Source organism: Callorhinus ursinus, unplaced genomic scaffold, assembly GCF_003265705.2.
Source record: "Callorhinus ursinus isolate GAN/ISIS: 27379988/994484 unplaced genomic scaffold, GSC_fseal_2.0 scaffold51, whole genome shotgun sequence".
NCBI lineage: Eukaryota > Metazoa > Chordata > Mammalia > Carnivora > Otariidae > Callorhinus > Callorhinus ursinus.
This window is the reverse complement of record NW_027397113.1, coordinates 8,861,666-8,874,260: the sequence shown is the minus strand read 5'-3', so window position 1 is coordinate 8,874,260 and position 12,595 is coordinate 8,861,666. Positions and strand designations below refer to the sequence as shown.

General features: G+C 62.4%; 1 protein-coding gene across 1 annotated transcript; it reads left to right on the top strand.

Moving 5' to 3' along the window:
• The first annotated feature begins 532 nt into the window (after positions 1-532).
• Positions 533-8,851, top strand: SAXO4 (stabilizer of axonemal microtubules 4). The gene is made up of 14 exons (XM_025878997.2): positions 533-631; positions 1,162-1,300; positions 1,771-1,888; positions 2,160-2,313; positions 3,528-3,656; positions 4,264-4,327; positions 4,796-4,908; positions 5,278-5,337; positions 5,476-5,562; positions 5,901-6,014; positions 6,096-6,190; positions 7,840-8,004; positions 8,472-8,553; positions 8,739-8,851. The coding sequence occupies exons 2-13, from the start codon at positions 1,192-1,194 to the stop codon at positions 8,539-8,541; spliced, it is 1,278 nt and encodes a 425-aa protein (XP_025734782.1). The 5' UTR covers positions 533-631; positions 1,162-1,191; the 3' UTR covers positions 8,542-8,553; positions 8,739-8,851.
• The last annotated feature ends 3,744 nt before the right edge of the window (positions 8,852-12,595 follow it).

The window sequence follows — 12,595 nt, the reverse complement described above, 5'->3', positions numbered from 1 at the left end:
TCTCGCTCTCTGACAAATAAATAAACAAAATCTTAAAAAAAAAAAAGTGTGTGGAAGAGCTTGGCACCGATCTGGCTCCAGCAGGAAACGGAATAATTCCCCGAGAGGCTTACAAGTGGGGTCTGGGCCCACCCACACTGGAGCCTCAACTCTTCTCTTTCCTTCTGTTTTCGAGATCTCTGGCCCGTCAAGACACTGCTTGTCTAAAGCCTCACTTTCCCCGCATGGAAAGAGGGATAATAATAGCCACCTGGAAGAGCCACTCAGAGGATTGGCCATAAAGGATAGAAAGTGTCTGCTGAGAAGTGGATACTTAATAAGTAGGAGTGATGGTTTGAGATTATCTTTTATTTCTTGTCACTCAAAAGACAGCAACAATGCCCAGCCCGGTCCAGGGAAGCCGGCGACTGGGGGGCCAAGGAGGCAGGACCTCGCCCTCATCCCGGCCAGCTCGGCCTCTCAGTGGGCCCTGGCCCTAGAAGGGCCTCAGAGGCGGGGACACTGTTGCTAGGCACCGGTTGCCAGGCGACACACTGTTTCTCCTGGCCGGGCCACCTCCCAGAGGGCCTGGGCTTCCCTGGAGCAGCTCCCGTCCCCTGCAGCCTCTCACCAGAGCCGCAGCAGAGGGCAGGTGAGGGTGGGGCCCGCTGCGGTTGGGCCCCAGGAGGGCCTGGCCAACGTCCCTCAGCCAGGCCCCCGCCCCCGAGCAAGCTGAGGGAGGGACAAGGAGCCCCGGGCTGGCAGTGAGCTCCAGAGCTGGGCTGGGAGGTTGTCTGTCCATTGGGTTCCCAGAGGAAGCCAGGAGGGGATTCAGATAAGATCAGGGGCTCGGAGTCAGATACCCCGGGGCCTGAATCCTGGCTCCTCCCACCCATCATGAGCTCATCCTTCATCACTTGGCGTCCTAGTTTCCTGGCTGTAAACTGGGGAGATAACGAGGTGTGGGGAAGGGGGAATGAGCGTATATGATTATGTGTTGACGACGACCAGTCCTTCCTTCAGTTGGGGGTGTGGGTGTCGGTGGAGAGGGACGGGCCGAGCGGAAGGCCCTGGCTGGGTGGGGCTCCAGCTTCACCTCTGGGGCCTCTGCAGCCTGGGCCTGAGACAGGCTCCGGGGCTTGGGCTGCTGAACTGATGGGGCTCCCTGTGCTTCCTCCCTAGGCGCCCCCCGGGGCCCTGCCCCACAGCACCATGATGGGGAAAGTCCCCTTGGGGGTTGTCTCCCCTTATGTGAAGACGAGTTCGGGGGGCTGCACGGATCCCCTGAAATTCTATGCCACTAGCTACTGCACAGCCTATGGTGAGCGCCCCTGTGTGCTGGAGCCACCCTAGGCCGTGGGGCAGGATGGGGGGAGGCCCTCCCGCTGTGAGAGGAGCAGCCCCAGCGGCCCTGTCACACACGCTCAGAGGGACCCCAGCGAGCTGAACCGACCCATCCCCTGAGCACCCCCAACAACCGTGTCCATGCCTGTCCCATCAGGCTGGCTTTGCCCCGCTGCCCCTCCCCCGAGTCCATCCCGTGATTCTGCCACACTGACCTTGTCCCTCCCCTATTCTCTCCATTCCCCGCTGCCGCAATCTCGAAGGGCCAGGCTTTCACGGCTCTTGTTCCAGCCCCTGGCTCTATGCCTTCTCCATCCCGAGGACCCCTGGGCCCTGGGGGGGGGGGTTGGGGGTGTGTGGCGGGCCCTGCTTGGGAGGCCCTGCTCACTGTTCTTCCACTCCCCTGCCCCACGGGCCTGTGCTGTCCCCTGGCTTCTCCTCCGGCAGGTCGGGAGGAGTTCCGGCCCCGCACGGGCAGCCACGAAGGCACAGGCTACAGATCCAATTACCGGCCTGTGGTCTCTTACCCCGCCAACCTCGATGCCGTGGACAACCCAGCCATGGGGTAAGGTCTGCAACCCCTTCTCCCTCCCTGCCCCGCTGAGCCTTAGCGCTCAGGGCCATTGGAGCTCATCGGCCCGACTGCGGGCTCCGTGCATGGAGACCCTGAACCTTGCCTGGCCTAGGTCTGGCGTCCTGGGGCACTCAGGGCATGGCACCCACCTGGGGCCCCAAGGCAGGCGGACTCCTGAGGCATCTGTGGGAGGTTTGAGGGAAGTGGGCAGCTTCCAGAAATAAGCACTGCAGCCTCCGGGTGGCTCCTGCTCTACCCTCAGGGAACAAGGCGGCCACAGTTTCCAGTCAGTGACCAGTCAGAGCTACTGCCCCCTGGAGGCGCCTGATGGCAAGTACCCACTGCCGTGGAACATGCATCAGACCAGCTCTGGCTACTGGCGGGAGAAGCCCAGTGCGGCGACCCCCACTAAGGAGGTCAGTGCTGGGCTAGGGCCAGGAGACAGAGGGACCCCAAGGCTGGGGTGGAGGAAGGGCCGAGGGGGCGGAGAGCGTGAGGATCCCCCCAGCGGGGTGGGACTGCCCTGCCAAGAGTTGGCCCAGGCTGAGACTCCTGGGCGCCGCGGAGCCACCATGCGGCTGAGAGTCTGCTCACCCGTGTCACCTCCGTCCCCATCCCCGGAGGCACCGCCACCTCCCCTCCACCTCCATCCCCGTCCCTGTCACTGCCGTCACCCCCACCACCCCCGTCTCCAATCCCAACACCAACCCCACCCCCGCCCCGTGGTCCCCACCATCCCGTCCGCATCTCCAGCCCCGCACGACCACCCTCACCACCAGTGTCACATTTCCTTTTGTCGTCCCCATCTTCTTCACTCCATCGACATTATGATCATCGTCCTTATCACCAGCAGGAGAATGTATACTGTCATTCATTCGTTCATTCATTCATTCATTCAGCTGATGCGTTCTGAACATCTCTTTTTTTTATTAAGATATTTCATTTATTTGTTTGAGAGAGAGGATGAGAGAGAGAGAGAGCACATGAGAGGGGGGAGGGTCAGAGGGAGAAGCCGACTCCCCGCTCAGCAGGGAGCCCGATGCGGGACTCGATCCCGGGACTCCAGGATCATGACCTGAGCCGAAGGCAGTCGCTCAACCAACTGAGCCACCCAGGCGCCCACTGAACATCTCTTTTATATGTGAAGGTGCTAAGTGCTGGGGAAAAATGCAACAGGGAAGAGGCAGGGGGTGAAGCAGTAGTGAAGGGGTTGCAACTGCAAACCAGGAGGGTGGGAAAATAGCTTGCTGTGGAGACGCGAGTCAAAGACTCAAGGGAAGTTAGTGTCCCCTAAGTGCAGCGATGTGAGAGAGAGTTCCAGGCAGTGCAGATGGCAAGCGCAAAGGACCTGAGGTGCGAGTATCTGATGTGACAAAGAATAGCAAGGAGGCAGGTGGCTGGAGCCAGGCAAGGAGCCAGGGTCCTTGTGGGTCTCTGTCAGCCCATGGGGTTCTACTCCTAGTACAATGGGACTATTGCAGGGCTCTGAGCAGAGGAGGGACATGACTGGACTTTGTCAAGGGACCCCTCAGGCTACGGATACTCTGTAGGGGTCCAGGGCAGAAGCAGAGTCAAGACATGAACTGCCATCCCTTTGCCTGGAGTGTGACTGGCCACTTCCTCCTCCCAGGTCAGGAAGGTCCATTTTGACACCCAGGACTGTGGGCCGCAGGCCATCACAGGGCTGGAGCCCAAGGACGTGCCCCTGCTCCACCAGCTGCAGGGCAAGGGCTCGATGGAATGGGAGAACGCCCGGCATGTGAGTGGGCAGCCCCCGGTCAGGGCTGTGAGTGGGGCAGAGGGGCCAGACTCACCTCCTTCCCCTCCTGGAGACGGGCACTGCTCTGACTCAACCGAAAAGCCAACTAAATGTGGGCTCAGGGTACCTAGAAAAACTGGGGAGAGCCAAGGATATTTGGTATTTCCAAGACAGCATCAACGTGGTCACCACGGGCTTCCTTATTCGGGTCTTAGGACTTCACCCCAGAGGCCCCTTCCCTCCCCTCGCCCATCCGGACTCCCCGAGCTCTGGGCAGTGCAGTGTGGTGGGAAGACCTACTTTACTCCCTTAGCCTCTTTCCTCGCCTTGGGCCCCCCCTTCAGCTGAGTCCCTGGGTCCCATGTTCATTCCTGGGAGTCCAGTGTGGGTGGGACGGGCTTCATTGTCACAGGAGAACTTACCGGGAGTGTGTGGGGTTCTGCTGCCCCATCAGAGAGGGGCCTGCCGGGCCTGCCGTCCCTGGCTTCCCCTCGGGGACTATACCGTGCGGGTCTGCTCAGAACACTGAAGAGCCACCACTGCCGCCAACCGGCCCCAGGCCCTGGTCCACCTTGCGGGCCCCAGTGCTCTCCCTTCTGTGTTCCAGGGCCCGTGCTTCATGACCTCTGAGTACAATTCCAAGTATCTCAAGGAGCCTTCAAACCAGCCAGGTAGGCCCATGTCTGAGCTCATGCTTTCCTCCCACTACACCTCCCTCCCCCTGGCCACAAGGAGAGACATGGCAGGGGCGGGGGGTGCAGACGGAGCTGGTGCTGGACAAAGAAGGCACCAGCAGGAAGAAAGAAGGGTACAGAGGCAGCCTGGGGGACCTGTGCCCTAACGCCAACCCCCCCCGAAGGATGACTCACTGGTTTAGGAGGGCTGTTGATCCCGACCCCAGCCGCCTCCCGGCCTGTTGGCACCTGCCCTTCCTGCACCTCTCTTCTCCTCTCCCGTGTCGTTCTCTGTCCTGAACTCTGGAGTCTTCCTGGTGCCCATGATCCTATAGCTCAGGCGTCCAGATCCTTGGAGCCAGCTCCCTCCCCACTGGCTGGGACACTGAGCCTCAGGAGGCCCTGTGGGTAGAGCCAGCTAGGTGGCCGGGATGGGGGGCAGCACAAGGGGGATGTCTTTTGCAGATCTCTTGCAGAAGAAATCAATTGGCGCCAAAGAAGAGACTGGCTTCACTGAAGAGTCCACCAAGAACCCCATTGTCTTCCAGCCCCCTTCCCAGGCCCTCCCTGGGGACCCGGTAAGTCAGGCCTGTGCCCATTAGAATCTCGGGGTGACTTCTAGCTTAAAATGTGTGAGCTGCTGAACCCTGTGGTCAAACACGAGATGAACAAGTGTGGGTAAAAACCATTGCTTTGGCCCAGCTCCCCCAGTTTACGGATGAGGAGACTGGGGTCCCAAGAGGAGAAGGGGCAGAGCCAATGTTACTCAGAGTCCAGGCGAGGGCCCTGGCCTGCTGCAGGTTCTCACTCAGCATCGTTACTCCCCAAACTCTTCCCTTCCCCGGTTACCCCAATCACACGCACGTGTCGTGAGCCCCCTCTGCGCTCAGGCCCCGGGGGGCAGCTGCCGCTGCCGGGCTGACGCGCCTCTGCGGGCCTCTTTCCAGGTCCTCCTCCCTGGCCGGAGTGTCACCAGGTCTGACTTCCTCCCCATGTCCCACCCTCATGTAAGCTGAGCCCCTGGGGGTGGAGGGCGGTCTGACCCCAGGGCCTGGGGTCCTTCCGTGGGGCAGTGGGACAGTAGCTGGAGGACTGCGGGAGGCGCAGCTATGCTCTGGTGCCAGGGGGCTCGTCTGCGGCCTTAGGGGGACGAGTTCCTGCCTGTGCTGGCCAGAGGCTCCGAGTGGGAAACGGGCTACAACCGGGTGACGGAGAGGACCCTGAACCCCAGAGTGAGTGGACTTCGGGGACCGGGGGGCGGGGGACTCCCTCAGAGCGGGAGCATTCCCACGGGAGGGGGCAGGGAGGTTCCTTGGATGCAGACACACTTGGGCGCTGAAGGATGGGAAGGATCAGAATATCTGGACCCTCCCGGGGAGGGGCGAAGGCCCAGGGATCGGAAAGTGAGGGGTGTCTTTGACCCAGGGAATTCCGTGTGCCTGGAGGGGCAAGGGCGAGGTCCTGGGGCTGGGGGCAAGCTGGGGCCCCGTGTGCCTCTGCCGGCCCTCCCTCTGTCCTTGCCGCCTGACTCTGGCCACCCACCGCCTTTCTGTGGCTCCGTCCCCTGCAGGTGCCCCCTCCCGGCCCAGAACCTAGCAGCATGAGCCACTGGCAGTTCCAGCCCCCGCAGCGCATGCAACAGACGAACTTTGCCTTGCTGGGCCGGGAGACCGTGGGGAACAAGGTGAGGCCGGGGTGCCCAGCCCCACTCCCAAATCTCCACCCCCTCCTGACCTCACAACTCCTCTCCGTGCCTCTGGTGCAGGAGCCCACGGGGTTCAGCCTCAACAACCCCAGCTACTTCCGGAACCCTTATGACCCTGACATGGATAATCGGTACCTGACCACCTACAACCAAGGGTGAGCACCCCCCTTCCCTGTCCAAACCCAGGGCTGTGAAGCCAGCACGCATTTCACAGGCAGACACTGGGACAAGTGATGAGCTCACAGCCTGTGAAGTAGACCAACACTGAGCTAGTGTGGGATCCCCCAGAAGCAGCCCCTGAGCCAAGGATCTGAGCGCGAGCCTCTTACTGGGGAGTGCGGGGGAGCTGGGAAGTTGTGTGGGAAAAGGAAGGCAGCCCAAAGCCAGCGCGTTATTAACCAGATATCCCGTGGGGAGGCTCTAGAAAACTGTGCAAACACACGACTCAGAATGATCCCGGCCAAGGGGAGAGCGAGCTGGGATACTGGTACCCCCACAGCCATTGGTCAGTAGTTTAGGGCGGTCCCCGGGGACCATACTAAAAATCCCAGGCACCTCCTTGCTACAGTTTGCGAAGCAAGCCCCAGCCGCCCAAGGGCAGCCGACCTCTGCGCTTCTCCCTGATGCTGTGCCCAGGCTGGTGGGCAGGGGACGAGTAAGGGGCTGAAGGGCGTCTGGGTGGAGCAACATGGCATCTGCAAAGATACTACGTCCAGTCCATGGTGGGGGGTGGGGGGCTCTGCGTTCCCAAGAAAGTAAGCTCTTTGCCGAGCATCCGGGAGGGCTTCCAGGAGGAGGTGGCCCGAGAGCCATGGGGAGGACTCCCGGGACCAGGACTGGATGGGGAGGGCATTGCAGGAGTGGGTTAGAGCCTCCTTGCATGACATCTGTCATCTGTGCCAGCGTGTGTCACTTGTGTCCACACTGGCCCCCCACTTGGTCTCCCAAGTTGCCTCCCATCCTTGGGGCTGGCGCCCCTCTTTGGGACGGGGACCTTGAGGCTCAGATGGGAGAAGTGGCACCTAAGCCACATTGCAGGTCCGTGACACAGGTGGCTGCTCCAGTCCCCATGAGGGGGAGGGGGAGGGGCAGAGACTCAGGCTGGGTGTCGGCGGACAACAGTGTCCCTGTCCGTCCTTGGGCAAACGCCCTCCTCCAGCAGCCCCGGCAGACCGTCGGCCCCAGCCATGTCTACGGGGTCCTTCTCCCGCCCGCGCATTGGCTTTCCCGAGCTCCTGCCAGGGGTCAGGCGCGCGCGGCTCCTTCCCCAGGGGTTGTAATCACTGACTTCCTCATGTATCTCTCTGCACCCCCACTTCATACGCTCAAGGGCATGGCCCACATCTTACTCATCCTGGCCCTTTCAGAGCCCGGCCCAGTGCTCAGGGAGCATCAGCAAAATGCAAGCAAAGTGGACCGCCCAGAGAGAAAAGAATGAGCCGGGGTCTCCACTCCCCCACTCCTAAGAAGTTCATGGGCCAGGGAGGGAGGCAGTGTGCAGACTGTCCTTTCTGCTCCCGAATGCTGGCGCAGCATCGGGGGGCTGGGCGAAGGAGGGCCGTCCAGCTCAGCGGCAGAGCCAGGGCAGGCTTCCCGAGTGAGCAGCGTTCCCCAAGTGGACAGGGGCTCAGGGCAGAGGACACAGCATGAGCAAAAGCAAGGAGGCTGGAGGGATCTGAGGCCATTTGTGCTCTGCTGGAGCCAAGATTCCTGTCCAAGAAGGACAGAGAGGCTGCAGAGGTGGGCGGAGGCCAGCTTATCACCAGCAACACCCCCGCCCCCCCGTCCCCACCCCGTGCTGCAGGTACTTCGAGAATATCCCCAAGGGTCTGGACCGAGAAGGCTGGACTCGAGGTGGCATCCAGCCACAGAAGCCCGGAGGCTATGCCCTCAACCAGCCGGTCACCCGCATGGAGGCCACCCCCAACCCCACGGAGAGCCTACGGCACCTGCACCCCCACGTGGGAAGGTAGCCAGCCCTCCCTCCCGCTCTGTCCTTTGCAGCATCCAGGCCTTTCCCCAGCTTCTTCCCTCCCTCCGTCTGTCTGAGAGGCCTATTTCTTCTCTCTGGCTTGCTCGCAGCTTTTCCGGCTCCTCCCCCGCTCTCCCCCGCGACCCCCCCCCCTGCATGGCCGCCCCCCCCCCCCCCCCCCCCCGCCCCGCCTCGTTCCCATCCCAGAGGCCAGCTCCACACCTGCTCCCTGCCAGGCTGCAAGGGGGTGGGGACAGAACTGAATGGACTGTGGTTCTGCCTCACTCTGACTCCTTTCGGCTCAATTCAATTCCTCAAAAATTACATTTCTAAGACAATGGCCCAGAGTTGGCAGGCAAAGAATGTGGCTTGGCTGAGAGCTGCCCCAGGGGAGGGGCAAGCAGAAGAGCAGGTCCCACCTTGCCTCACATCCCCCCTCCCCTCCACTCCTCCCCTGCCTGCAGAACCCTGATCGCTGTGGATCCCTTCTACCAAGCCCCACCTCACAGCAGCCGCTTCATGACACCCAACTGAGCCTGAGGCTGGGTAAGGGGCGCCCCGCGTGGGCCAGACCCACATCCCCAGCCCTGGGTCAAGCGAGCCCTGCTGGGGACCCAGCCTCAGAGTGAGGGGTGGAAGACCGGGGCGGGGGGGGGGCTCTCAGGGCCGGGGGAGGGCACAGGACCCCCTCCCCCTGGGAGCCCCTCAAGTCTCATCTCCGTTCCTCACAGGTTTGCCAACCCAGCGGGCAGGACGGGAGCCGGCTACGGTCCCTACCCCCACCCCTCCCTGCCCAGATTCCCCTGGCTACTTTCCTAATGAAATAAAGAGCAGTGAAGCGGGCCGTGTGTCCAGTCACTGGCAGGGGAGCTGGGAAAAGGATGGGGAGGTGGGGTACGGGGCGCGCATGCGGGAGTGGAGGGGCCCCGGGCCAGCTTTGGAGTCAGGGAGGTCGGGTTGGACTCACGGTGACACGAGGGACAAGGACACAGATTCCTCTCCTGTCGGGGGGTCTCCTACAGTTGGTGCTGAGTGCTCAGTGGGTGTGGAAGGCCGGGAGCCCTGGCAGGGAGCCGGCGGTCAGAGTGGGGAGAGGCAGAGGGGGGGCAGAGGGGCAGGCAGTCACAGAGATCTCTCTCTAGAGACGGATGAGGGTCTGTGACGGAGGGACGCCTGGACCCTGAGCCAGGGAGGGGCAGGGGCTGGTTGAAAAGGCTGGTGCCTCAGGGCAGCCCTTTTGTGAGATTTAGAACAAGGATCCTCCCCCACCCCCAAGCACAGTCCCTAAAGAGCAAACTTCTTGTGGGAAGAATGCATCCCTTCCTCCAGACTCTGCCCCCTGACACGGGGGCCCTCAGGCTGCAGGGCGGAGCCCAGGCTGCCTCTCAGTGCCTTCCCTCACCTCCAGCAGGTGCATTTGCACAGTGCACAACTATGCAACCGCACGCTGTGTTCCTGCCGGCACCAGGTCCTCATTTTATAAAGGGGAACCTGGACCCAGAGAGTGTGCCTCAGTTGCTTGAGGTCCTAGGGTAGAGAGGCAGCCGCAGCCCAAGGCGGGGATGTCTCCAGCACCTTCCAGGCCAGCCGGCATGCCGAGGGGCAGACTCAGTGGTCTAGCAGCTGCCCCCTACACCCCACCCTCCGTGGGTGTCTGTGGAGCAGCGCGGCCGGCCCCGGGGGCCCGGGTGTACCAGCCGTCTTGAACGGCAGGCCTGGGGGCTGTCCTCGCTAGGCCTGGCTGGGGATCCATGTGGGACGTGGGTGGCTCCAGCTGGCTCCAGCCCTGGAGGAGGGGAGGAGGGGACACAGTCTCTCCGCTGCAAACCCAGCCAGACTCCGGACCCAGTGACAGCCCCACAGGCTGTGGGTGGGTCCTGCAGGTCCGTGGCCTCCAGCACTAGGGGTGAGTTACCAAATCAGAGATTTGCCAACTGGGCTGGGTCCCAATTGTGGCCTGGCCGTGAGGAGGTGGGGGAGGGGATCGACAGGGCCCCCTCCCGCCCACAGTCCCCTCCCCCCAAATACACAGACCCCTGGAGACGCACACATGTTAACACGCACATGCCAACAGACAAGGACACACAGACTAACACATAAGCACGCCGGAGACAGATGGAGACATACACAAATGCACCGAAACACCCGAACGCTTGTACATGCAGACAGACACGCAGACACAGAGGCAGACTTACAGACATTCAACATGCTTAGACCCAGACACGCAGACACACCCCAACAGACGAGCAGAGACGTACGAGACAGACGGACAGACACACACACACGCCACTGCACGTGTCCGTGTCCTTCTTGCGCACCAGTATCCTTTTACAGCTCACCCCTCCTCTGTCTGACTCAGTAGGGGGTACGGTGTTGGGGACACTGGAGCCTCATCACACCCTTTCTCGGTCCCCTCCACCTCCCATTGTCCTGCACCCCGTTTCTAGGCCATGTGAGCTGGGGCCACCCCATGATGTTTCCTGAGCTGGAGCTCTGGACCGCACCCGAGGGAAGGGGGCTGAGTAGCACCTTTCTCTTTCCTTTAGCCCCTGCCTTCACCCCGTTCGGCCTCTCTCCAGGCAGCCCGTCCCAGCCTCCCCGTTTGGATCCTGGGCCCCAGCCCAAAGGACGGTGTAAGGACAGGGTGACCCAGGGCATGTGGTAGCAGGAAGGGGGGGCCAATGCCTAGCTTAGGTGGTTCTGGAACCCCTGCCTGGTACAGAGCATGGATTTCCCCAACTTCTGGACGAGGAGACAGACACAGAGAGGTGGAGCCACTCGCCCCAGGTCACACAGCACCAAGGGCTGTGGGTGGGCACCTGTTGGTAAGGGCTGGCGTGGCGGCCCAGAGTGGCGGCTGCCTGGGGGGGATGTGAGTTGACTCCGAGTCATATCCGCCTTCCTGACCTCTGCGCACTCCACTGAGTTACTCAGGGCAGGCCCCGTGGGGGAGGCAGGTGTGAGCTGGCCCTTGAAATGGGCAGCATGGCCAGTGGTGGGGGCTGAAGGCGGCGAGGCTGTGGGCAAGGACACAGTGCAGGGGCCGGCTCAAGGCCCGGCCGGGGGTCGGGGGGGGGGGGGGGACGGACAAGTGAGGCTGTGAGGTGGCAAGCCCATGGGGAAGGCGGGTTAGCTAGGTTTTCCTGCCATGCTAAGGAGCCCTTCTCTGTCCTCCTCCTCAATTAGGGGACTCTGTGTCCCCAGGGCAGGAGGGGTGGATACTCCCCACCCTGTGCCTACTGAGGTCACCGAACCCTCTGTTGAAGGGAAGGCCTTTGCCCTGTCACTCCCCCTCTTTGCTGTCAGGTGAGTGTGGGCGCGGGTCCTGTGGCTTCATTTCCCCTCGCCCCTCTGAGGCTTGAGTCCTCGGTCTGGCCCCAGCCAGCCTCAGCCCAGCGCCCTCTCTCCACCCCCGCCGCCCCCCCCAGCCCCGGCGGGGCCTGAGCTCTGGGGTCAGACTGCCTGGGCTCATTCCCGGCTCTCCACACCCAAGGCTGCCCCCTGCCCTGGGCTGTGGAGGCCACCTGACGGTTCTGAGCAGAAGCAAGTGGCAGGTCCCAGGCTGTGGGCTACCCGAGATGGCGGGCATAAAGTGCTCTGCGGGGGACGAGTGGCTGCCTTGATTCTGGCGCAGAGGGAACAGGGGCCCAGCTAGGAGTGGGGACTTGAGATAGTCACAGGCTCTGGCTCTTGCTTCCTCCTGCTTGGCCCTGGACAGGCCTCCTCAGGACCCTTCTCCGGGAGCAGCCCCCTCATGGGTCAGGTAACCCACTGTATGGCTTCGCGGGGAGGCCGAGGCTGCCCCTGTCGTGTCCCCGAGGGCAACTTCTGCCGGGCTCTCCTGGAGGCAGCCTGCCTGTCCCCGCACTGGAAGCCAGGCTTTGGGCGTGGAGGCGAGTCACTCGCAGTGGGTGCCGATTGTAGACGCTACCAGAAGCTTCCTTCTCCTCCCCACAGCTGCTTTAGAAACTGTGGGGGGGTGTACAATGACAACAACTAACTAGCTTTCTGAAGCCCCCACAGCCTGCTGGGTGCTGGGAATATTCCATGGGCCTTCAGCTCTTCAGCGAGAACGCCAGGGGGCCCCTCTCCGGGGGAAGTTTGGGGGCACGGGTGGGAGCTGCGCTGACAGCCGTGGTGTGGGGGTGTGCAGCCCCGCGGGCTGGTGGGACAGCAGGTCGGGGAGAAGCGCTGGATGCCACGCTCTTGGGCCCCACCTCGGACGCACGTGGACGCGTGTGAGGCTGCTGCCTGTCACGGAGCTGCGGCAGCTGACGTTGACAGGTACCATCTGGCCCAGGTCACGTGGTGACGTGCAGAGCCACCAGCTTGCGGGCTTGACAGCTGGCCAGGTGGGGAAGGCATCTGTCTGTGGACCTGGAGCCCCCCCCCCCCGGGGGAGGGGGTGGCAGGAAGCCTGCGTGGGGAGGACGGTGGGTTTGCTACGCCCAGACAGATGGAGGGCCTGAAAATGAGAATCCGATCCCCGCCTTCCTCTTTGACCATCTGGAGGGCCACCCATTCTCAAGGACATTTTCTGAAGAGCCAAATATGCAAGGGTAGAGGAGGAGTCAGGAAGCACCCTCCA